This window comes from Fukomys damarensis, unplaced genomic scaffold (assembly GCF_012274545.1).
Source record: "Fukomys damarensis isolate Sample0158 unplaced genomic scaffold, DMR_v1.0_HiC HiC_scaffold_13, whole genome shotgun sequence".
Classification (NCBI taxonomy): domain Eukaryota; kingdom Metazoa; phylum Chordata; class Mammalia; order Rodentia; family Bathyergidae; genus Fukomys; species Fukomys damarensis.
This window is the reverse complement of record NW_022900925.1, coordinates 2,394,914-2,421,328: the sequence shown is the minus strand read 5'-3', so window position 1 is coordinate 2,421,328 and position 26,415 is coordinate 2,394,914. Positions and strand designations below refer to the sequence as shown.

Here is a 26,415-nt window from a genome sequence, read left to right as displayed (position 1 = left end):
TGGAGTTGTAGCAAGTAACCCAATGGGAAAGATGTCAGCAACAATTGTGACCTTCCTTTATGGATAGCAGAGACCCCAGAGATGAGGTTGAGCGTGCTGGCTCGGCCCAGCACTGTAGTGAAAGCTCCACGGCTTGGCTGTCTTTGCTGACAATGGTTATGGGCCAAGGTATTCATTCTAGAAAGGGTCAGAAGAGCAGCTGGTGAGTGCTCATTAAGCTGGCCGATCAGATTCCAGCTCTTGATCCTGGCAGCTGCTTCAGAGTGGCCATGGGTTATGCAGATGCAGGGCACACTGCACAGGCTGCCTGCCATGAAGCACCCTCCATGGGGCTCATAAGAGGACTTCAGTGCTGGGACCAGAGCCGCAGAGAGCCAAGCCCCTCCCCACTTCCTAGCTGCGGCTTTGCCTCACCTGCCCTCCGGAGGCCCTCTGCCTCTGCCGCCCTGGTTTTCAGGCTCATCCCTCCCACTGGCTTCAGCCCAGGCCCCTCCGGGAGCACACCAGGGCCCCCGCAGGGAACTGCCAGCTCTCTGAGCCGGTCCCTGTGGAGCCACTACACACAGCTGCAGGCTGCCTGGGAGGCCTAGAGGACGTCCTCTCCCAGGATGGCTGGGGCCCACTCTCCTGAGGTGCTGTCCATCCAGTGGTGCCTGAGACATGCTGGGGCCTTGGCAGAGGAAGGTTTCCCAGTCACAGAGGACCCTTGCTGCCTCTTTACTGTTATAAGAGCTGGCAAAAACAGGAGACAGGGGCAGACCTTGGGGGAAGGGAAAGGGAGACATCATTACCCTGACAGCATTTTCTAAGTGACACCTCTTCTGTGATTTTTTCCCCCAGTACTGGGAGTTGGACCCAGAACCTTTGCACTGAGCTGCATCCCTGGCCTACCAGTTTATATTTTGAAGTATAATGTTGAGATGTGGTCATGGCTGAGATGGTGAACTAAGTTTGGGAAAAGCAGAAGTTCACGAGCTCACTTGCTCTACACTAGAGCTTAGCTATACCTCTGCCCTGATAGCCCCAGAAAACTAAGAACTTAGGGGTATAGGGGCCAAGCAGTGAGTGAGTCCACGTCACACAAGGATATCATCTACTTGATTTCTTTCAGTGAGATATATGGCAGCTCCTAGTTTGTACAGTGTGTTTGTAAGAAGCTTCCGCTTCTTAACAGGTGCAGCCAGAATCAAGGCTTGATGAGTTCAACCCCACTCAGATGCCCTTGTGGAGTGCACACCCTGCACAGCTGTACTGGGCAGCCTTGGTGAGAGTATACCAGTTCAAAGTCTTTATCACCTGAGACCAAAAAGCTAAGGTCTTTATCAGCTGAGACCTGTTAGGAGCCCTGCCCCTTCTCACATGGATCTCCTTGAACACAGCCTTCTCAGATCACTAAGGCAGGGAATAGTGAAATGCTAGCCAGAACTTGACTTCTGCCTCTCAGCTAATCATTGTCATCTTCCTCTAGAGTTAGGAAGCTAAAACTTCCTCTCCCAGGATGGCTGGGGCATCTTTTAGAAGCTTCCAGCTCAGCACTCCAGCCTCTCAAAGAGCATCAGACAGAATCTGGATCCACTCAGGCCCAGTGGGGGGCACCTGATTCCCAGGTAATAAGGTTGGATACCTCCCACCCGCATCAGTAACCTCCACTCTCCAGACTAATCCAGCCAGTTTAGCTTTTCTAGGACGTGCCAGTCTTTGCATCTCTTATTATTCTCAGCTGCAGCCTTAAATTTTCAGAGTAAAAACAGTGTTGGGCAGCATGCAGGCCCATGGGCTTCCAGACAGTCACAGGCCTAGAGACTGCTGGCAACACAGAGGGATTGATTTTGGCTTTGGAAACTCAGACAGGCTCCCTGTTCCAAGAATTCCCACTCTTCAAAAAATGCCTGGCTGCTTGAAAATCAAGCAAGATGAGAATAATGAAAATGGTCTTGGTGAAACCAGGCATGGTATCACACGCCTGCGACTTCAGCATTCTGTGAGACTGAGGCAGGAGGATCTCGTTAGAACCCAGCCTGGGCAATTTAGCAACTTAGTAAAACCCTGTTTCAAAATGAAGGAAAAAAAAAAAAAAACGGAGCTGGGATACAGCTCAGTGCAAAGGCCCTAGGTTCAGACCCCAGTACCACCAAAAATAAAAAATAAAAAGAAACAAATGGCTTTGGTGTAGGGCACCCTGAAGAGAAGCTGGTCTGTGGACAAGGGCCCAGAATAGAGTACTCTCAGGGCATTAGGAGGCATGAGCAGCTTGAAAAGGAGACAGGAAACTGGACGTGGAATTAGAAAAACTTTCTAAGTTGGGTTCTTTTTAATACTGGGGATGGAACCCAGGGCCTCATGAATGCTGGGCTACCACTGAGCTATATCCGCAGCTCCAAGAAATTGTTAGAGAAAACAGGCAAGAGGTTGTCAGGAAATCCAGAGGAGCCGGGGAAGCCCTCTAGGAGCTTGAGAACCAGTGTTGAGCTGTGCACTTCTGGCATGTTCTGCCCAGGCTGGGCTCTGAGGATGATACGCGCTGTGGGAAATGCTGTGGCAGGATCCAGGGACACTGGTGGAAAGTAGTGAGCCTTCGCTGGGCTTGAGGTGTGGTCCTTTCACCCCACCCACCTCGGCTCCCTCTTCCCTCCACACCTTCCCTCCCAGTGTCCTTGGGAGCTGGGAGCACACTCAGTAGCCTCCCAGAAACTAGGCAGAAACCTCCTTTCTTCCATGAGGACATCAGCCATTCCCTCCTTCACAGCCCTGAGGGCTTGCTGATTCCATCTTGCTGCTACTGCTGGCCCCTGTTGCCTTCACCTAACAAGGAGACTCAGACGCTGGTAGGAAGGACTTCGCCAAGCTGTGGATCCGATTGACCCCTTGGTATCCTCCTAGTCCTGCATCTTCCCTGGGCCAGTCCTGCCCTCCCCATGCCCAGTATAGGCACCTCCTGGGTGACTCACTGCTGAGCCTCCCAGGAAAGTCAGCATCACCCTTGACCCTGCATCCTGGAGCTCACTGTGCCTTTCTCCCGCCCTCCCTTCATGCCCAGAGTTGGGAGAGAACTAGATCTGACCTGGATTCTTCATCCAATATGACTCATGTGCTCACCCAGCGGGTGAACAGCAAGAGATCTGAGTCCAGATTCTTGGACGTTTCTCCTCAGCTTTAGTTTTGGCATTGGCCTGGCCTCTGTCCTAGAGACTGAAGTGGTAAAGACCCTTAGCTTACTGCGATGGCTTATTCTATGTGTCAACTTGGCAAGATTGTGGTGCCTAGTTTTTGGTCAAATACTCATCTAGATGTTGCTGTGAAGGTATTTTTTGGACATAAATCTGTAGACTTAAAGTTAAGAAAAAAAAACAGTTTATCTTCATAATATGTGTGGGCCTTGTCCAGTGAGTCAAAGGTTAAGACGAAGGACAGAGGTAAAGAAGAAGGGACTCTGCCTCCAGAGTCCTTTAGACACAAGACAGCAATGATGTAAACTCTCCCCTGGGTCTCCAGCCTGCTGGCCTACTCTGCAGGTCTGCCTTGCTGGCCCCCACAATCACATGAACCAATTCCTTAAAATAAACCGATTTCTCTCTCCTCCCACCTGAGTGCATGCACAGACATGCACACACAAACGCTCACACACACCTGTTTCTCTGGAGAACCCTGATTTAACAGTTAATACACTTGACTCCCAATGGCTCGTGGCCCGGAGAGGTAGAAACTGCTGGGGGCCCTTGGGTCCTCCTGTCTCTTCCCACCGTCTCACTGTAGGAGATAACCCTCCAGCCCTCAGTGTCTCACTCTGCCCCTGTGAAGTGGCCCCTGATTAGAAACCAGAAGGATCCTGTAAGTAATTTATCTGGCTCTTTATCATTATCTAATAATTTTTTTATGATGGACCTAACCTTTCATTTAAATTGAACAAAATTTGCCATGGAAAGGGGCAAATGGACTTAAATGCATTTGCCAGAAGATGTAAACAGCTGATTTAATTATTTCCCAAGCAGGGGTTAGGAGGGCGCTGGATGACAAACTGCTGAGAATCCATGGAATGTAGGAGTGTGTGGACCTCAGGGACCATCTGGCCCCAGACTTTCTACAGAATCCCAGTCTTACAAGAAGTTCTGAGAAGCAAGGGAGGGGCTTGGAAAGTAGGTTTGGGAAATACTACAAATGCCACCACTCTTCCAGCAAAAGCACAGGAGTGCTGGGGTGTAGCTCTTGTAACTCCACAGAGCAGTAAAGCACATTAACATTCAGAATTCCATCCCCAGTACTCACAGGTACGCGTGCACACACGTACACACACACTGACACACAAAAGCACAGGAGCCAAACTATCCAATAGGAGAAAGTGGTTATCTGCTGTATGTTTTGCTTTCCAGCCTAATTTGGTACAAATGTCTTCTCCCTCCTGCTTTTTGCCACTCCGTCACACATGAGCTATTGCAGCACTCTCATCTAGGTAGAGAAGCCACGGGGGAGGGGTCTACACAGTGAGTTGGGGACTAATCCAGGACACGAACCACATCTCCTGTCCCCACCCTAGGCCACATGTAGGGGAGCCATGACTACGGAAGAATAAACCAAATCCTCTTGTGTGGCTTCATAGATTCTACTAAAGAGAAAGCATCCTTTTGTATTTATTGGATACTACTGCCATTTCCTGAATTTTGATTCAATTAGACTTTGCAATGGCCAGGCATCTGGTTCTGCAGCCCTGTTTCATGCAGAGGGTATCATTAATTTTAAAGACTTCAAAGTTAAAACACAAACAACACTTTTATCGCGAAGCCCCCTCTGAGCGAAGCTGTCAAGCCTTGCTGCCTGCCCTGCTGCATCCTTCTGGGTAGAGTGGACTTGACCTTGGGGGAGAAGAAAAGTTGTTACCCACCCCTGGGAGGATAGCAGCCCTGAGGGGGGCCCAGAGAACCCCAGTCTTTCCTCGGTCAGCCAAGTCCAGCAGGAGACAGGGTGGCCTGTGTTGGCAGCTTTTACCCCAGCAGGGCAGCCCTCCCCTACACATCTGGCTGGCATCAGTCAGCTGGGAATTAGTAGACATCTCCTTGGGCACCAATCTCCATAGGCCCTCGGTGGTCAACAGACATTGAGGCAAGCTGCCCTCAAGTGGTGACCTTTGAGGCTAGGACCATGGACAGGTGATTCCCCTTTGGATATCAGGAAGGGTTCTCATGTTTCTTTGGGGACGGAGCAATGTGGTGGTTGCTTTTATTACTTTTGCCAGTTTGCTTGTCTTTGGTGTTTCCCAAACCTGTGAAGTTAGCCTCTCACTCCTCACTGACCATTCCTCCCTCTCCAGAAGTGCTGATTCTCCCTTGCCCACCTTCCACCTCTTCAGGGCAGGCCCTTCATCTGCATGACCCTGCTGTTGGTGTTTGTAGGGGAGTGTCTGTGCTTAACACACACACATGCACATACGTACACACATGCACAGGATACCTACAGCTCTGCATTCTCAGAAACACATTCTGAGGTGATTTTTGTCATGCAAACATCCCGAAGTGCACTTACACAAACTTGGGCAGTATAGGCCAGTGTCGGGGAACCTATGCCCCGTGCGTTGTTTTTCTTTTAAGACAAAAGATGTTAATGTATCAGTTGTTTTTTTCTAAACTAACGCCTCAGTATTCAGGTTTAATTACAGTGTGGGCACTTTGCGATACATAAGTGTGTTTTGTGGTACAGTTTGAGCACTCATCTCTAAAAGGTTCGCCGTCACTGATATAAACCGATCACTGTTGCAGTGTAGACACAATGGCTGCTACTGGCATCACAGGGCACACTGTCTTACACTGAACTGTTTTGTTTTGTTTTTATAAATAAAAGGAGCTTGCTGTAATGATAAAAAGTATAGTATAGATAAGCCATTGAGCATTATGTACTTTACATAACTCCATGTCCTGTATGCATGTGTCTACACTACTAGCTCCTCAAAACATGAGTAATGTGGGACTTCCAGGTATGGTGGTGCCTGCCTGTAGCCCCAGTACTCAGGAGGCTGAGACAGGAGGATCACAATGAGTTCAGGGCCAGCCTAGACTACACAGTGAGTTCAAGGATAGCCTGAACTACATGTGAAACCCTGTCTCAAAACAAACAAAAAAAGTAACATGGGGCAGTAGGATGTCACATTGGCTGTGATATCACTAGGAAATAGAAATTTCTTAGCTCCATTATAATCCTACGGGACCACCATCATATATGTGGTCTGTTGTTGACCGAAACATCTTTATTTAGAACTATATTTGGAGGGTTTATTAATTTTATTGGTATACTTTTGATACACATAATGATCACATTCATCACAGGCAATTTGTATCCTAATATATCTTTCTGCCGCCCCCTCATGCTCCTCCCTTCCCTTCAGTCCTTCCCCCTCCCTTTATAAAACTTTGTTTCTATTGTTTTCCTTTCATTCTTTGTTTAGCCTTCCTTTCCCCTTTACCCTCCTTTCTCTTCCCCTTCTCCCTTTCTTGTTCCCCTTCCCATTTGAACATTTTCTTCCTACTTCCCAATATCCAGCATCCATTTTGATCTTTATTTACCCTTTGTCTCACACAGGAGAAACAATGTAATATTTAGACTTTTTTTTTTTTTTTTTTTTTTGGTACTGAGGATCGAACTCCGGTCCTTGCATTTGGAATCAGGCGGCGAAACCACTGAACTAAATCCCTGGCCTACAATGTAATATTTAAACGTGTGTGTCCAATTTATTTCACTTAAGTATTTACCTTATCAATTTCATTATTCTGTTAATGAATCTGCTGGGGTATTTTTTATTTAGGTAATTAGATTTCCTTAAAGTTTTTTTTTTGTTTTGTTTGTTTTTTAATTCCAGGGCTGGGGATTGAACCCCCCCAGGGCCCTGCTCATGCTAGGCAAACATACTATGACTGAGCTATACTCTAGACCTCCTTAAAGATCTTGAAATAATTTTCTAAATTTAAAATATCCCATTTTCTTAATATTTTAAGCACTCTTTCTAAAACACAGGCCATGTCTAGGTTTCTAAATAGTTGTTAAAATTTAACAAATTCAGCTTATAGATACTGTGGCTATGAACTTCTCTTACATATTTCAAAACTGGTAAAAGCTTGACCAAATGCTCCTTCAGTGTTCTGCCTAAAACCATAAGCCTAAAATCAATTTCTCAACTACTTATTTTAAATAGAAATTGGGAGACCAATCTGTTAGGTACTGAAATGCCTCCCGTGAACTGTGCAGGTGTGTGGAGTACCAGATTTATACATTCCTTAGCTTACTTGGCCTTGATGTCCGTCTGTCTCTCTCTGCTTAATTCTGACCACTTCTGGGTTGAGAGCACTTTGGCACTGAGGAACCAGGGCCAGTCTCCAGAGCAAACGAGTCCCTCGTTCTCCAAATGTCCTCTGTCAGAGGGTGGTTTCACCCCACAGCTTCTGGAATCCTGACTTGTTTCCTCTTTCCGTCTTCAGCCCCCGAGGTCCTCCCCCTCTTCCCCCATCCGCAAGGCTTCATGGCTGGATTAAATTCTGATTATTGCTTGATTCCCTCATCTCCCTTCCCCTCTTCTGCCCATCTCTCAGCCCCACCTTCGGCAGTCATTTCACAGCTCCCTCTTGAATGCTAGGATCTTGGGTCCTAGGCCGTGCTAATGATGGGAATCACAAGAAGCCGTGCTGCCTTATGATCTTCACTCTGCTTACATTACTTGCAAAGATGTGAGCTCAACATTTTTATCGGGGTAAAATACAAATAATGTGTTAGTCCGCTTTCTGTTACTATAACAGACATCTGAGATGACCATCTTATAAGGAGAAAAGGTTTATTTGGGCTCACAGTCTTGAAGGTTTCAGTCCATGATCAGTTGGCCTGTGGAGGTCCAACATGGCGGGAGCACAAGAAGAAACAGATCACGTATAGCTAGAGAGTGGAAGAGAGGAAGAGAAAGGGGCTGAGGTCTCACTATCCTCTCCGAGGACACACCGCAGATAACCAAGAGATTTCCCACTAGGCCCCAGTAGCACCATGGGCTGCGGACCAAGCCCCCAGCACATGAGCCTGTGGGGGACACTTACTCAGATGATAGCACACCACATAAATCTACTACTATCTTAACCCTTTTTAAGTGTATGGTTGAGTGGTATTCCATACATTCATTATTGTGTCGCCAACTCCACTGTTCCATCTCCAGAGCTGTTTGGTTTTCCCAGGTTGAAACTCTGTATCCATTAAACAATAAGTCTCTGTTCCACCGTTCCTCCCCCACCCCCTGGAAGCGGCCATTCTGCTTTCTGCCTCTATGCAGTGCGCCTCTGTAGGGACCTCACAGAGACGGAATCATCCCGTAGCTGGTTTATTTCATTTAGCACAATATCTCTAAGGCTCATCCACATTGGAGCATGCATCAGTACCTCCTTCCCCACTTGTTTTTAAATGTTCTTATACTAGCTGAGAACCATCTTGGGGCAAGCAGTCCTTCAGGAAGCATCTCTGACCAGCCCAGCTCTACGGTGGGAGCAGACAACCGAGGAAAGCGTGTGTCAGGGACATATGCGCCCACAGAAGCCCAGGACTGATGGCAGTGTAAAGCAGATGTCTGGCCATGGGGTCCCTGGTTGCCCACACTGTGTTCCTGGCAGGGGTCTCGGCCCCTTTGCTGTGGCTTTGTCTCCTTTTCACCTCCTCTGCACCCTGGAAAAACTGCCACCTCAGAACTAACCTGGTATATTCATTCGCTGTGGCAGGTGTAGCAAATGGCCACCAAGTGGGTGACTTAGAACAGCAGAAATGTTTCAATAAATGGATTCTTTGCTTTAATTATTTCTAAAACATAGTTAACATAGAGTATATGTTTATACATTTATATGTGTGTGTTATTAACATATAATGTATGCTCACTAAGTTGTACATGTTTATATATCAGTAAATATAAATATTTTTCTGCTCTTTAAACATATATCAATGCTTTAAGAAAAAGCAGAAATGTATTCTCTCACAGTTCTGGGGGCTGGAAGACTAGGAGTCAGTAGGGCTCATCCCCATCTAGAGGTGCTGGGGAGTTTTTGTTCATTCCCCCTTTCAGCTTTGGCAGCCTCGGCTCTGGCTCTCCCCTCCCATGGCTGCCTTCTCTTTCTCTGACCAGGTTACCTGAATGGATCAGGGGCCATGTGAATAAACAAGGATGTGTTCAGGCAGAGATCGTTAAATCAGTCTCATCTGCAAAGACCCTTTTTCCAGAAGAGGTCACCTTCACAGTCTCCAGGAATGAGGACGTGGGCCCATCTTTTGGGGACCACCATTTAACCCCCTGCACCCCACATCATCTATTTGTTGCTGTTGGGTTTTTTGTTTTGTTTTTGTTGTTATTGGGGGTGGGTGTTTGGGTTTGTTTGTTTTTGTTTTGTTTTTTGAGACAGGGTCTTACTTTGTAGTTCAGGCTGTCCCTAAACTTACTACGAAGCCCAGGCTAGCCTCAAACTCTCGGCAATCCTCCTGCCTCTGCCTCCCGTGTACTGGGATTATAAGCGTGTGCCACCATACCCAGCTATTTGTTGCATTTGGTATATATAGATACCAAGTATATATACCAAGTATATATCTTCCGGCACCTCTTCCCCTTTTAGGAACACTTCTAGGATTCTACCCTTGTTTCTAAGACACCATTGTCTTCCTAGAGAAGCAAGCCTTGTCTGTTCCAACCTCTTTCATTCTAAGATGCCCTGACTTCTCCCTGATGGCTTCCTCAGACTGCATTTCCCTAACTGCACCTGACATTCCACTTCCTTCCCCTGGGATTCCCTTGGAAGGCCTGCCAGACTGTCACAAGGAAGGGGGTAGGAGTTCAGGCACCCAGCTGCCACCAGTATTCCCCAGCCTTGACCTCTCCCTTGGGGAAAGCTGCCTAGGATATGCTGGAGCCCGCTCCGTTCCATTTCTTACTTGCCCTCTGGACTCTAATTAATTTCCTTCTGGTGGGCTGTGTTTGATTACACCCTCATTAAGGAGCTCTGCACACTCAGCTATGGTGGCTTCAACATTGCAGCTGTCTACCTTTCCCGGTTAGTATTCAGAGCTTGCTGCCTCCCTCCCCCAGCTGTGTCGTTGCAGAAATTGTGGAGTCATGCCTGGAGGAGAGAGACTAATGCCTGCTCATTGCCGGAGGGGAATGGGCTTGAAGCCAGTTGTTTCAAAGGGAAGTAGGGAGTTGCGGTTCAAAATAGAATGTACCTGCCAACCCACCCTGTGGCTTTTCCCAGCATCCCCTCACATACCTCAGGAGACCACCCCATAAAAAAGACGAACTTTCTGGGAACACTGGAAACAGAAACAGGTAGACAGTCTGAGAGGAACTTCTCACCGTCAGACAGGGAGCTGATCCAAGGAAGAGCTGGTCCAGGATTCCCCTAAGGAATCAGAGACCTACAGTAACAGGAAAGCCTAGTTCTTCAGTCTCAGGACTTCCCTGAGCAGGAAATCAGCAACTGTGCTGAGGTGTGGCCCATGGATAGAGCACTTGCCTAGTATGTGTAGGAGTCCTGGGTTCCATCCCCAGCACGGCAAAAAAAAAGAGTATCAGGCCTTTGGAAGGTACCACACAAGTAGTGGTTTTGGCATAGAAAGATTGCTGTTCACCCTCTCCCACACCTCTGTCTAAATCTACATCCATTCAAAGAGCAGCTTTTCAGAAACCACCATGCAGGAAGTGGGGAAAGGGTGACACGAGAGCTGTGACACTATCCACAAATGTCCCGTGTCCTTCATGGCTAGTGGGGTCTGCTAAGGCAGGAAATATCGTGGGGACACCAGTATAGATTTCCAGACTCCACTGTTGCACATGTAATGGATTCAGAATCACTTTAGCTAGTGCCCAGAATGCAGCCTAGGGCTGTGCTCCACAGTAAGCCAGAGCCTACAAAGCTGAATTCAGCTCATGTGCAGAGAGACAGTAGTGACAAGGACATGCTAATAGGCATGGGTCTCCTTTGATCTCGCCTTCTCTGAGGGTAAGTTACAAAACCTGGATGTAATATAACTACCATAGAACCTGAACCCTGACCTCAAATTGATCTACAGCAAGATGCTGAAGAAATGAACTTAGTAGGAAAAGGACAAAAGGCCACAAAAACAGGCCACGCCGAGATGGAGAAGAAAATCAACAGAATGAGATGAAAGAGATGAATAATAAGCAAAATAAGAATTGCAAGGAAAAGAAACGCTAGCTGACTTGCAGCCCTCAGTAGTGACGATGCCATGGAATGTGAAATTTGTGGTGTGAAAGGTGAACTTGAGACCCTGACAAGAACTTAGTATTGAAAGAACACAAGCAAAGATAAAGATAGAGAGCAAATGCTGGTTTTCCCCAGCAAATCATGCTGAAAAGGCTGAAAGAGACAAACTGCAAAATGACTACAGAGAGAAATACTCCAACACTGAAGACAAATCCAGAGAAAATATTACCGCTGGGGACAGGGGAGGAAAACTGTTTAAGAACCAGCCTGGTGGTGTGATGCATGCCTGTATTCCCAGCTAATCAAGAGGCCAAGGCCGGAGTATTGCTTGAGCCCAGGAGCTCGGGCCAGCATAAGAAACATAGTGAGACCCTGTTCTTCAGGGGAAAAAATTTTTTAAGAACCAAGTATGATGAGCATGAAAAAAAAATAGATGTATATGTACCCTTCTCTGTACCCTTTTATCTCAAGAAGGGTCTGTGTTTGCCTGCCTGGGTCTCAAGCCTGCCTGCCTTCCTTCCTTTGTAATTTTGATAAAGTTTACATGATATAAATTTTACTATTTTAACCATTTTTAAGAGTACAGTTTCAGTAGCATTAGTAGTATTTCAATGCATCACATTGTACAACCATTTAGTCTTGCAAAGCTGAAACTCAATAGCTGCTAAGTGCAAACTCCCCATGCTCCTTCCCCGGCACCTAGAAACCACCACTGTGCTCTGCCTTTTGACTACCCTGACTGGCTTGCTTGACTCAGTATAATGTCCTCCGAGTTCATCCGCATCGGTGTGTCGGGATTTCCTTCCTTCCTAAGCCAGTGTGCTATTGTATTGTATGTTTATACCACATTTTGTTCATCCGGTCATCTGTCCTAGACGCTCAGGTAGCTTCCACCTCTTAGCTACCGGGAGAGGTGCTGCCGCAAACAGGAATGTAAGATAGCAGCTTTCCTATCACTGAGATGAGATACTCAACATCCTTGGAGGAGGAGAGGTTTGACTCTCCGCTTCAGAGGTTTCAGTCCGTAATGGGCAGGTTCTAAGGCAGGAACAGCGTGTTGAAGGTTCATGGCAGAAGAATGCTGCTCACCCCAGGACAGCCAGAAGCAGAGAGAAGGAGACCCTTCCAAGGCACCCCCCCCAGTGTCCCACATCCTCCCACTGGGGCTCACCTCCGGCGGCTGAATCCACTAAGGAGTATTGTGCCCAATCACCTTCCAAAAGCACCACCTCTGAACACATGAGGCTTGGAGAGCGGCACTTTAGATCTAAACCATAACACACTGCTTTAAATTCTTTGAGAGGGTATACCCAGAGGTGAAGTTACTAGATCTTGTAGTAAATCTATATGTTCAGTATTTTGAGAAACTGCCTGTTTTCCTTGGTGGCTACACCATTTCACATTCCTGCCAGCAATGAGAAAGTTTCCGGTTTCTCTACTTGTTGGCCAAAACTTGTTATTTGGGGGAGCGTGGAGAAAAGGTGCTTTTTGGTCTAAGAACTGGAACAACTGAAAAGTTTATTTGTATTTGGAAGAGAAGAATCAAGTACTAAGAAGGTCTGTGGGGTGGCAATAAGAGATAAGGGAAGGGATTTTAGCAACTGGAGACATCATGAATGCGGCATCCATTTGATGACTTTCGGAGACTGTTGTAAAGCTGTCACCTGCATTTTAGGCTGTATTGTGTGTTGAACTGATGCTATCGGAAGCCAACAGAGAACTGGCACCTTTCAGCAGACACAGCTGAGGTTTAGTGGCAAAAACAGCCCTACAGGAGCCTGGGCTTGAAAAAGCAGCGGACAAACAAAACTCCAGCTGTCTCAGAGCCATCTGCAGTACTAAATACTGGAGGGCAGCTGAGTAACATATGCAGCATTTTGAAGGGAGTTTGTATCAAGCATGTTGTCTTCAGGTGTGACTTCCGCATAAAGGACTCTTCACATAGTCTAGAGCTCAGAAAAGAAGCTGCCCATGTGTCCCTTCTGGGGCTGGTGCTTGATGCTCCCAGCAGTGCAGGAACACAAAGTAGAGGTGTGAGTCTAACGATTCGCAGGTATTGAAGAACAAGGACAGCAGTGACTGGTGCGTACATGTGTCCCAACCCAAGTGTAAAATGCCAAATTTGGTCATTTGTAGGGCATTTTCATATAAAAAATAATAATAATAATGTAGCAGTGACCTGGGTCTAAAATTCGCATACTACCAACAAAGACCAAGAAAAGCAGGGAGCTGGCCCACAGACAAATGTTGAAATTCTGTGGTGACCTCTCCTGTAGCTCTTTTCTAGGTCATTGTTGTGGTTTGGATGTAGTTTGTCCTCACCAAAACTCATGGGCAATGCCGTGTGTGGTGGTAACCCCCAGCACTCGGGAGGCTGAGGCAGGAGGATCACTGTGAGTTCGAGACCAGCCTGGGCTACATAGATGTTGTAGTAAATCTATATGTTCAATATTTTGAGAAACTGCCTGTTTTCCTTGGTGGCTACACCATTTCACATTCCTGCCAGCAATGAGAAAGTTTCCAGTTTCTCTACTTGTTGGCCAAAACTTGTTATTTGGGGGAGCATGGAGAAAAGGTGCTTTTTGGGTCATAGTGAGTTCCAGGTCAGACTCAACTGAATAGTGAGACCCTGTCCCAAAAAACAAAAACCAAAACTCATGGGCAAGCCAGGTGTGATGGCACAGGCCTATAATCCCAGCACTCTGGAGGCTGAGGAAGGAGGGTTGCTGCTTGTGCTACACAGTGAGTTCAAGGCCACGAGACCCTGCCTCCGGGGAAGCGGTGTTGAGAAGTGAGGCCTTTACAAGGGACTAACATTTTCCTTGAGAGTCTGAATTAGTTCTCATAGGACTAGATTAGTTCTTCCTAGTGCAGGTTGTTATAAAGTGGGTCAGCGCCTTTGTCCCCTTCTCTCTCCTTCATGCTCCAGCTCCATGCTCCATGCTCTCACATGTGATCCTGCTGTGAGGCACTGTCTGCCATGTTATGACTCACTGCGAGGCCCTGGCCAGATGTGGCCACCCAATCTTCACCTTCCCTCTCTCTGAACTGAGTTAAATGTAAGCATCTTTTCTTTATAAATGATCCAGTCTCGGGCATTCCATTACAGCAGCAGAAAACTGACTAAGTTTCCTGGATTCTTGTTCTCAGGGTGCTGCTTGCCATTGCTTACCAGGTAGAAAGTCCAGGTCCTGCTCCCTTGGGTCAGTGTTCCTCCTCCAGACACCAGCACCTGAGTCCCTTTAGCACCACCATATAAGCTGTGCCTACATAGACAGGAGCCTCCTTGGAGGCTCAGCATAATGGGAGACAGGAGGGATGAAGCCAATGGGGTGTCCATAGGAGTTTTTCCAAGATTCAGAGGGAAGACCTTGGGAGCTAAACCCTTCCCAGAGGGACCCCCCCCACGTCCTAACCTGGCCCCTAACCCTCTGTTAGCCCCTTTCTTCCAGAATAACACACTATTCTAAGCCAGAGACTTACAAAACAATTTTGTTTTGTTTTTGTTTTTGTATCAGGATCCCTTTATAGTCTTGAAAATCATTGAAGACTTCAAAGAGTTTTCCTTAATGTGGATCATATCTAATGCTAGTTACACTATTGGAAATTAAAACCAGAGGATTTTATGGATTTATTTACTTAATATGAAGAAGTTGGAGCTGTTGATCAAAGTATATATAATTATAGTGAGATAAAAAGAGAAAAACTCCAGAATAGGAAAATATAAAGCCGGAAAATGAGCTGGGGATTTAACTCAGTGGTTCCGGTGCCTGCCTCACAAGTGCAAGGGCCTGAGTTCAATCCCCAGCACCAAAAAAAATTTTAAAAGCCAGAAAATAAGTAAATGATTACCTGGGGCCACAGTAGGGTAGGACTGGGAATGAGTTAATGGTTATGGAATTCGTTTCGTGGGTGATGATGATCTAAATTTGATTGTGGTGATGAATATACAAATCTGTGCATATATACTCTAAAAACTTTTAAGTTGTATGCTTTTTGTTTTGTCTTTACCTTCACATACACTAAGCATGTGCTCTATTACTGCTAAACCAGGATTATGTATTTTAGTGGGTGATTTGTATGTGTATGAATTATACCTCAATAAAGTTGTTTTGTTCATTGCAAATAAAAATACCTATAGGAGAAATAAATTTTTACAAAAATAACAAATTTTTCTGAAAAAATAAATGGGGAAGCTTCTTTTTTTCTTTTTTTTTTAGGCAAGTCTCACTATGTTGCCTAGGCTGGCCTCAAACCTGCAGTCCTCTTGCCTCAGCCTCCCCAAGGACTTGGGATTACAGGGCTGTGCTACCATGCCCAGCTTCCCTGAGGTCTTTAGACCACACTGTTCTTATCTCCTGTGTGAATCTCTGCTCATTTTTTCCAAGCTAGGGATGGAACCAGGGCCTCCCACGTTAGGCAACTGTTCCACCTTGAGCTATGCCCCGGCCCTCTGATTACTTTTTGAAATCTATATCCCTTGACCTTCAAACCCATTATCTCTCATCCCATTGCAATGAGTCTTCAAAGCTGGTTATTCAAGCTCAGTCATGTGGAAGCCCCACTTCCTCGAGTTACCATGTGTAATGGTAGCCACTGGGTCCAGGGACTCAGTGAGGGAGCAGCTGGTAACTCGGGCCAGCCTAGCCACACCCTCTGAGAGTGACTCCCACTAGCAGTGATTCAGCGCTTCTGATGAATAATAAACTCCCAAGTTTCTGATAAGGAACTGTCCACGTGCACAGTTCCTAGAGATGGTGCTGTTTAGACCCAGGATGAGGAAGATGGGCTTGTCCTCAGTATTCCAGGCTTTGCAAGGCAAACCAGCTACTCTAAGGCTGGCGCCTGTAGGGACCACATCTGGGTTTGATTATTCCACCTCCCTTGTCCACACTGCAGGCACCAAGCCAAAGCAGAGCTGGAACTCAAGAGGCCCCTTGGGATGGCCCTGGTGCAGCCATGGGTGCAGTCAGAGAGGAGCTTGGCCTCTGAGGCTGCAGCCTCCTGAGATATCCTGAGGGTCTGGCTGGCCCCTCTTCCTCCTCCCCAGCCCCAGGGTTAGCCTCTGGTGGGGGATGACGGTCAGCTCCAATAAACTAGCTTAGGGAAAGGAGCATAGAGGACATCAGGTCCTCAGGATGTGATGTGCCCTAAAGCAGCAGGAACATTCTGTAGACTTAGGTGGGGTCGAAATAAAGAAATAAAGCAATAAAGCATGCAGCAGTCTTTGCTCAGTCCCTATCTAGTATTACCTGTTGCTGTCCTGCCCACCCCAACTGGAATTCACAGGCAGGGTGTTGGCCATCACTCAGTTCCCAGAAACTGCCCTTCATCCTCACTCCCACCCCTTCTTTCCTCCCCACTGCCCTCATTAAGCAACAAGCACAGGAAGCAGACAGCACTCCTGAGAGGTGGTCCTACTGTCAGCGCCAGGGCACCCAGCTGACAGGCCAGGGCGGGAGGAAGGAACTCGGGAGAGTGGGCTCTGGGGAGGACTGCTCTGCGTCTTCGTGGACCTCCCAGCCTGGGTTAGACATTGGGGTTTTCTGGGGACTTCCGTGTTGGAGTGGCCTCGACTAACCCAGAAATGTAGAGATCTGGAAAGATGGGTGGGGCTGGTAGGAACACAGGAAACCCAAGCCACCATCTCTTTAGTCTTGGGCTTCCCAACTTCTCTTTGGCAGCACAGCTACATTTCTTTGTGTGATTGTTTTTGTTTGTTTGAAACCAAGAGCTGCTCTGCCCACAATCTTGTAGGCTCCTCTGCCCGCCCCTACTGCCCACCTCCTGCCCCAGGAGCTTGGAACTATTTGGTAACTCCTGTTGCAATTTTCCTGCCCATTTCACAGATGGGGAAACAGTTCACCAGAAGTGACCTCTTGCCCACAGACTTAGAGTTGGGGGCCAGCCAGGGCCTGAGACCACTAGGTGTCAGGGATGTGCGCGTGCGCGCGCGCACACACACACACACACACACACACACACACACACACTCACGAAGGAGTGCACAGGGGCAAAGCAGAGGAGGGATGGAGGCTGGCTTTTAGTCGACAGCCACAGAGGAGCAGCGCAGCTTGGCAGCAGACTGGGAAAGAAAAATGACCCCATGCCTCTGACCTCTGGCCATGGGAATGGCCACCTCCCTGTCCCCAGGAAAGAGAGCCTGGAGCTGTAAGCTGTGAGAAGCTGGATGCTAGCTCACAGCGCTTTGGCCAGACAGCCTTTTGAGACCCTGCAACAGAAGCCATGTCTCTGCCTTGTGGCTTTCTTGTGTCCCCAGCCCCACTTCCCTCTGCCCACAGGGCAGGGCCATATTTGTACACATTACTGGGTAACAGTCCATGTGTTGGGAACCCATATGTCCACGCAGCCCGAACTGTGAGGCCAACATAGACTTCATGAGCCAAGATCCCTGTGCTATTTTCTGGATGCTCAATGGCTTTTGACACATCAGGTGGGTCTATAGTGTAAAAAGAGACTAAGAGGGGCTACAGCAAGAGTGGAAGGGCCTCAAGGCCCTAGGAGAAAAGGGAAAGGGGAGGGAGAGGGCAGCCACTCTCATGGGCACTGTCATCCCTGCCATGTTACCTGGTTTTGTTTCACTGACTTGTGATACTGGGTCACTGTTTCCATCTTACAGATGAGAAAATACAGACTCAGTGGTGTCAGGTAGCTCTCCTGAGGGTACAGCACAGCTGAACAAGCCAGGTGGGACAGAGGTCAAGGCAAGTGCTGTCCTTGCTTCTGCAAAGGGCCCAGCTCTAGACCTTAGCAGCCCGTGTTTCAGAAGCCCCCTCTGCTCACTCATGCCTCACCTTGCGTCCCTGGCTCCAGGTCCCCAGCATGATTTCAGCCACCAGAAAACCTTGCCAGGGATAGTACAGTTGCGCCTGACATTCATTTCTGCAAACTAGGAAATTAAGACCCAAGCTGGCCCTTCCTGAAGCTCATATGAAGGGATGGGAAACAGAGTGCACACAGGAAACCCTGGGTTTTATCCCTAGGCCGTGCACAGGAAAAGAAAGAATAAATGAACAGAAATCTTCCAGGTATAGTGGTGCATGCTTGAGGCAGAGGATCAAGGCCAGTCTGGGAAATTTAGCAAGACTCTGAGTCAAAATTAAAGCCTGGCATGGTGGCGCAGGCCTGTAATCCCAGCAATCTGGGAAACTGAGGCAGGAGGAGCACAAGTTTGAGCTCAGCCTGAGCCACTTAGTGAGACTCTATCTCAAAAAGTTTTTAAAAAAAAAGTGCTGGGAACAAAGTTCATTAAGAAAGCCCTGGGTTCAATCCCCACTACTACACACACAGAGAGAAAATAAAAACAGTAAAAGTGTATATTTTTATGGATAGAAGTCTGATCAAGAGATAACAGTGTAAACCTAGCAAGGCCTCTTTGTTCAGACCCTTCTTAGATCCGTGTATTTTTTAGGATAAAGACATTCCTTTCCTCCAGAGTACAGGGGAACACCACTGGCTCCCAGAAACGGGCTGTGGCCTGCTGAGAGGAAAGTCAGATAGGTCTTTTACTTCTGCTATTTCCTCAGACACCACAGTGCCATATTTTGGATACCATGTCCTGAGTCTCATCACCCCCAGACTCTTGTCCTCTTCATACCAGGGAACCTCTGTCCCAGCAGTACTTAACACCACTCTACTTGGTGTTGCTCACTTCCATCACCTCCCTTCCATTACAGGGACCCCACTGTACACCCTGATGTGGCCCCAGTGGGGTTTCCTCCTGGGTGGGTACCTGGAAGCTTCTCCTTAGGATCCCACAGCTCAAAAACCTCCAAGGCAAAGGACACTGAAGTTGTCTAAGGCCAGGCATGCTTAGCTTCATGGATGGGTAAAAGAGGTGAAGCATGGGGCCGTCTTGGGAGATGTTCATCATCCTGGACCCACAGGAACCGAAGAGCCTGAAATGCCGATTGTGGGTCTCTTCTTTCCCTCAGTTGTAGCCAAAGAGAGGGGCTTCTCTTGGTCCCCTGAGGGACATTCTGTAGCCACCTCCTTGCCAGGATCTGGGGGAGGCTGAGCTGGCTCCAGGGAGCTGCATATGCTGCTCTGGGGGATACAGGGGAGTTGGGGGGGGCACTTGACCTGGACACCCATCCCTCACCTCTGCACTTCCTCTGCTCTTGCAGGACCTGGGCATGGAGTCAACCTCCCTGGACGATGTCCTGTACCGCTATGCCAGCTTTCGGAACCTTGTGGACCCCATCACACATGACCTCATCATCAGCCTGGCACGCTACATCCACTGCCCTAAGCCGGTAGGGCATCCGTGGCCTAAGCCAGCCTGGCCCCGGGGTGTGAGGTGGGCACCTTTTTGGGCAAAATCATTCAAGGCCCAAGGAAGATGAGCCCCCTCCTTCAGGCACCAAGAGGGTGGGCTTCAGGTACCATCAACCCTGAAAGGTTTCCTTGGGCCCATGGATAAGTTTATTGCCAACATTTTTAAAAATAAGAATACTTTAGGGCCAGGGATTTAGCTCACTGGTTCCATCACCTGCCTCACAAGTGCAAGGTCCCAAGTTCAATTTGCAGTTAAAAAAAAAAAAAAAAAAACCTTTATATAACCCCTATATTCTGCTGACCTTAAAAGGAGTGGGAACCCTAGCACCATGTGGCCTTCATTCCTACAGGGGTCTAGGGAAGAATGTCACATCACCCCACCACTTCACTCTTCCTGCCTGGTCACCTAAAGCTCAGCAGGAAAAACTCCAGGGCTCTCCAGGCTCTAAGACACTACTCAGCTCCTCTGGCTGGAAGATTCTGCTGGCTCCCAGCGTCCAAGTTTGGCTATGGCCTCAAGGCACTGGGCTGACTCACCTAGGGCTTGTGCTGGGATCTGGGTGGGGCCTCCATCTAGGAGCTCTTCTCTTGCTTGGTTCCTTCCATCCTTCAATTTCCATCGGCTTCCAAAAGAAGAATTTCTTCTGTGATAGGGGCAGGAGGCCAGAGCAGGACTAAGGGTTAAAGGAGGGAAGCATCCCATTTGAGTTGCATCTGGGATAAGAGTTGGAGAGATGTTCTCCAAGCCTTCCCCTCTTCAGCATGGGCACAGACCTGACCATAGTTTCCCAGAGAGCTGCAACTTGCTCAGGGGAAAGGAGTCTCCTCGGGCTGACCCTATCTGTGGCTTTGTCTGAACCCTATGCCCTGGCTTCTGGAGCCACTGGTGGCAAAACTCTGAGGTGGGGCTAGCGGTGAGGGGCTGGAGTCAGCAGAAGGCAGGGATGCTGGGCTCCAGTAAATCCAAGAGCAAGGGTTTGCAGATGGCCTGCTGGAGGTGTGGGGAAGAGGGGCTGTGGGTACCAAGAGCCACAAGGACCCACCCAGCTGATACTGGGCCACCCTCAGCCTCTCATACCCAGTCCAGCACATGGAAGCAGAAACGTTCTCTCTGTGAAGAGGCCTTGCAGGGGTCAGACCCCACTCTTTTCCAGAACAGGAACTGAAATGCCTATAGGTAAGAGGAATGACAGGCAATATGGTCTCAAATATATAGATTTCTTTCTTTACCATTTGAGAGTTAAGGAAAATAAAATTCAAGTAATGAAGTAACCTGAGACAGGTTGTACCCTCCATGGGCCCAAACAGTAACTCAGTGCTGGGCAAGAAAACAAGAAGTAATTAACTGCTCTTATCAGACCCCATGAGACAAGAAGAAATAGGGCTGGGTCCAGGGGCCTGGAACTCCTGCCCTCTGGTCCTTCCCTTTAGTCTGGGTGGGGGCTGGAGAGGCCCTCACTGGGCTTTTTTTCTTAACAACAATAACAACAACAACAAAACTTTATTAAGCTCATAAAGACAGAAACAAGTCTGATTTTGTTCACCACGTTCTCCCTAGTATAGGCCACATGAATAATAAACATTAATAAAATGTTAATAGAAGATTGAATGAGTGAACTGAGAGCTTACTATCTGCTACGCACCATAAAGTGCTCTGGAAATTTAAAAAAAGAAAAAGTACTCTCAGAAGTCACAGTCTATTCTAGAAAACTGATGTAAGCCAACTGTGATGATGAGATCTGAACAGTGCCTGTTGTTTATGGTGTGTAGAGCATACAACATGCTGCCCAGTTCACACCCACGTGCAAGCACACACATTGGGCCTCAGGACAGGAGTGGAGAGAGGTGGGTAGAGGAGTGAGCAATGAATAATACAACCTGAGAAATTTCTCAGAGGACAAAAGTATTTGAAAAGGATGGAAAAGATCTCCCCTAAGAGAAAAATGCATGCAAGAAGACAGTTATTAATTAACAAACTTGAGCAAGACCAGAGGTGCTGGAAATGCAGGCCCCTGAGAAGTCAAAGGTAGCCAAGTTGCACAGAGGGATTGAAGACAGGAGGGAGAGGGGCCCAGGGCAATGAGCTAGAAAGGCAAGGGGCATCCAGAGAGTGCCAGACGCTTGACTGCCGGTGAGCCCCAGAAACATAAGAGGGAGCCTCAGGAACAGTGCTATAACAATGTGCCATAGACCCAGAGAGGCTTATAAATGACAGAATTTTTGCTACCTGGGAATCACAAGTTGAAGGCCAGCCTGAACAACTTAGCAAGACCCTGTCTCAAAATATAATTTAAAAAGGGGGAAATGTAGTTCAGTGCTACATGTAACAGGCCCTGGGTTCAATCCTCACTACAGGAAAAGGAGAAAATGTTCCCCATTATTCTGGAGGCTGAAGTCCACTCTTTCTGGTATCAGACTTCTACCTTCTAGTATCCTCACATGCCAGAAAGAGGACAGGGGAGCTCTCTGGCCTCCTGTTTTCGAGGCCATCATCGGGCTCCACCTTCACAACCTAACTGCCTCCCTAAGGCCCCACTGCCTAACCTTGGGAATAAGGGTTTCAACGTGGGCATCTGGAAGGAACAAACCCTCAGTCCATTGCATAGTGTGACCTTTCTCATATCACTTGATTCCCTAAACTTTGTTTTCCTCAACTCATAAAATAGGCACAAAAATCATCTCTTCTACAGAGCTATTTTGAGACTTAAATAAGACGATTAGCCAATTGTAGTGATGCATACCTATAATCCCAGCACTCTGGGAGGCTGAGGCAGGAGAATCACAAGTTCAAGCCCAGCTTGGGCAATGTATCAACTTAGCAAGACCCTGTCTCAAACTAAAAAATAAAAAGGGCTGGGGATCTAGCTCAATGCAAAGGCCCTGGGTTCAAGCTTCAAGCTCCAGTATCGGGAGGGAGGGAAGGAGGGAGAGAGAGAGACAGAGAGAGAGAGTAGACATTTGTGTGTTCTTGGCACACTGCATGGCAGCTGTGTGCTCAGGGCCCAGCAAGTCTGGTGTGGGGTTATCAGCAAGTAAGGCGTGGCCCCTGCCACTCCATCTTAACAACATGTCTAGTCTCTGACTGGGATTCCAAAGATGCAAGGGTATGCTCTGACCTCTGAAAGCCCAGGGACCTGGCCCATAGGTTTCCTGCCCTGCCCAAGGCCATGTGGCAGGACAGGCTCTCTCGAAGGATTTTCCCAGTGGTGGGTGAGGCTGGGGTGGGAGGTTGTAGCTGCAGAGACCTACAGCTGGTGACGTGGACAGCCCTACTGCACCACAGAACTGACTGGGACTTCCTTCTTACCTCTTTGCATCTGAGAAGTTCCCAGCAGCCCAGGTTGTAGGCCTAGAAGTTGTAGACAGAGGCATCAGCCTCAAGGTGGGTGTCCACCAACTATGAGATGAGAGGAAGGAAAACAGCTGTTTCTGTTCATTCTCATGGGGAAGCACCACAGGACTGACATGCTTCCCACCAGGTGAGGCAGCGGCTGGATCTATGCACCCCTACACTTGTCTGGGTGAAGGGCTGCAGGTGGGAGATAGATCCCCAGGCACGTCTGTAGCTCTGAACTTACAGACAAAACCAGCCCTGCTGGCCTAGGGCTGGCACTGAAAATGAGCCATGTCTCTGCTGCCTTTTTCTTCAGCCAAAACCTGTCTCCAGAGCTACTGAAATAACTTCTGACTGGGCTCTGGGCCTCCATTTTTGCCTTCCTACCTCCTTTGCCACCAGAGGGCTCATTCGTGCCACTGGTAGATTGGTTTGTTTGGGTAGCTCAATGAACCTGGCCCTAGGGCTGAGGGTGCAGAGCACTCAGTGGTAGAGGTCTTCTCAGTGGTAAAGAACTGCCTCACATGTGTGAGGCCCTGGGTTCCATCCCCAGCTCCACAAAAACAAACAAACAAACAACAAACCGTATGGGCCTTCTGTCTGGGACAGTACCAGCTGCCTCTGGCCACTCATCCTTCTGCAGCAGACCGCATAAAGTCCTCACAGAGGCCAGCCTACCTAATGTAGGCCTCCCATCCAGGCACTGTCTCTTTATTTCATCATATATGTCTCCATCCCACGTAATCCTCTCTAAAATCATCTTGCTCATTATGTTAGTCAGCTTTCTGTCTCTATAATAAACACCAGAGAAAATTAGTTTAAACAGAAGAAAGGTTTATTTTGGCTTACAGTTTTGGAAGTTTCAATCAATGAACAATTGGCCCCATCGCTTCACATAGGGTTGCTCGCTATGGTGAGGCAACGTGTCATGGCAGAAGCACAGGACAGAGGAGGCCTGTTCACCTCATGGCCAGGTGTGAAAGGAAGAGGAAAGTGCTGGGGCCTCATTTCCCCGCTTGAGGCCCCTCCCACAGTGACGTAAGACCTGCTACTAGGCCCCACCTGTTAAAGGTTCCACCGCTTCCCAATAGCACCAACCTGGAAAGTAACCCTTTAACACATGGGTCTTTGGAGGACATTTAAGTCCAAATGACAGTGCTTATTTACTTTTTGGCTGCTCTAAAGGGTCATCTGTCCTTTTCCTTACATCCTGTACCAGACAGGAAACAGGAAGCACATTCCACTGTGAATTTTTAAGAGAATAATAAAGGGCTGTAGACAAGACAAAGGAAATCAGCAGGGGGCATTGAGACTCCCAGAGACCACAGCAGCAGGAAATTGGTAGCACTGAGGGTCAGTAGCAGGAAATTGCATTGCTGGAGCCAGGATGAGATTGCTGCTTCCACACCATGCCCCCTCACCTGCTGCTATGCAAGAAATTACCTGAAGCTTGGTGTCTCAAAACAGCAGGTATTAAGATGGCACAGTGACCTGCACCCATGGTCCCAACTACTCAGGAGGCTGACGCAGGACCACAGTAGCCAGGCTTTGGAGGCCAGCTGAGGAACAGCAACCTCTCTCTCTCTCATTCCCTTCCTACACTTTTCTCTGTCTCTCAAAAAAAAAAAAACCCCAGGCATTTATTATTGTAGAGTCTCCATAGGTGAGGAGTTACTTCGGGGACAATTTAGCTAGCTGGTTCTAGCTTAGGGTCTCTCAAAACATTGGTCAGGGGCCGAGGATGTAGCTCAGGGGTAGTGTTTGCCTACCACACTTGAAGCCCTGGGTTCCATCACTGTACTGAGGTTAAAAGAAAAAATTGATCAGGGCTGCCAAGATCGGAAGTTGGCAGGTCCACTTTCAAGATGGCATGTTAAGGGGTTGGCAAGAGTCCTCCATTCCTTGCCTCATGGGCCTCTTCACAGGACAGCCTGTGTGTCTTCACATCATACTAGCCAGCTCAGGCCAAAGAAGGAGGCAACAGCCAGGAAACCTTTGATGAGCCAGGCTCAGCAGTCACGTCCGTCACTGCTGCCATCCTGCTGATTCTGATGAGCCCAGCAGTCTCTGTACCCAGATGGTACCCAGCGTGTAGTCGGCAAGGCAGTCAGTTTCTGGTAGGTGACTGAATGAATTTATGAAGAATGGAATAAAGGGCAATAAAGGGCTGGACCCTTGGGTCCTGGGTGTCATTACAAAGGTAGCTAGGGAGGTGACAGTAGGAGATGGTGTCACTGTCTGACAGCTGAGATGCAGCGGTATCATGGGGATGGTCCTGGATGGGCCTACAGATCTGCCTGGAGCACCTTTCCAACAGGTCACTGAGAAGTCCCTCAAACAGATCCTTCCCTGGCCTCCCAGCAGTGGCACTAGGCATTTCTGGGGAGGCTGTGGTGCTCAGAGTTACCCCAGTTGCCCTATATCCACCTCCTTCCTCACCTCTCCCTTTGGGTGGAGAAAACTGTAGGGTTGATTCTTCAATCCTCCATTGATCTGCCTGGAGCACCTTTCCAACAGGTCACTGAGAAGTCCCTCAAACAGATCCTTCCCTGGCCTCCCAGCAGTGGCACTAGGCATTTCTGGGGAGGCTGTGGTGCTCAGAGTTACCCCAGTTGCCCTATATCCACCTCCTTCCTCACCTCTCCCTTTGGGTGGAGAAAACTGTAGGGTTGATTCTTCAATCCTCCATTAAGCCACTTGCATGGAGGGGGGAAGAGAATTTGTGCTATCAGGATAAGGAGGTCAGGAGGAGGCATGAAAAGAGCAGGAATTGGGGAAAAAATTAGATGGTCTTGCTGGAGGATTTTTCCACATGCAAATGATAGGAAGAGATACTGCCCTGTCTCGTGGACACAAAGGCAGGCAAGCTTGTTGGAGGCACTAGAACTACAGGCAGAGGTTTGTCTGTCCCTTGCTCTCCTCACACCTACCATTCCCTCTGCAGACTCCTCTCTCCCACACCATCCACATAGTTGGGAACACTGCTGCTCATAGCCGTAACCTGTCAGGGTTGCAGTGTCCAGAGAAGTCCGGGCACAGCGCTGTCTTGGTCTCATGTCCAGGTTCCTGGTTAAGGGCAGATCCGCTGCAGATGGTCAGGATCGACTTCTGGACAAGCCAGGAGTCTGAAAGCGAATGCTGGTTGCACAAAGAAAGGGGTGCTGTGCTGCACCACCTGAAGAATAAGTTACCAGAGGTGAGGGGTGCTGGGCGCAGGGCACGGGGACATATGTAACATGAGGCACTTGACGTCACAGGCTCCTGGCCAAGGTTGCACAAGGCATAGCTGCTTCAAAGCAGGAGGCAGCAATCGCCCAACCTTGAAACCACACACAGATGGCACTTCCTGCTCTCTGCTTCCTCCTTTATTCCTCCACCTCCGGGTCAGCCCTGTCCAGTCCTGTTTTCCCCAAGAGGGAGGCCAGGGGGAGTCTGACAAGAGCAGGAGTTGAAAAGAAAATTAGATGCCTTTGCTGAAAGATTTTCTGCACTCAAATAACAGAAATGCCTCAAACGAACCTATCCAAAAGACAAGATTCTCCCAAGGAGGGCAGAGCAGAGCTGAATGAA

General features: G+C 48.3%; 1 protein-coding gene across 2 annotated transcripts in view; it reads left to right on the top strand.

Annotated features, from left to right (window-relative positions):
• Nucleotides 1–26,415, top strand: part of Lrrc75a (leucine rich repeat containing 75A) — a 42,298-nt gene that overhangs the window by 8,045 nt on the left and 7,838 nt on the right. Inside the window, exon 2 of one of the 2 annotated variants that reach the window (XM_010618841.3) lies at nucleotides 19,361–19,489. In XM_010618841.3, coding sequence (XP_010617143.2) covers nucleotides 19,370–19,489 — 120 coding nt within the window. In that variant the 5' untranslated portion in view covers nucleotides 19,361–19,369. Of the gene's footprint in view, nucleotides 1–19,360; nucleotides 19,534–26,415 lie in introns of those variants that run through there. The other variant, XM_033762772.1, reaches the window with a different exon arrangement.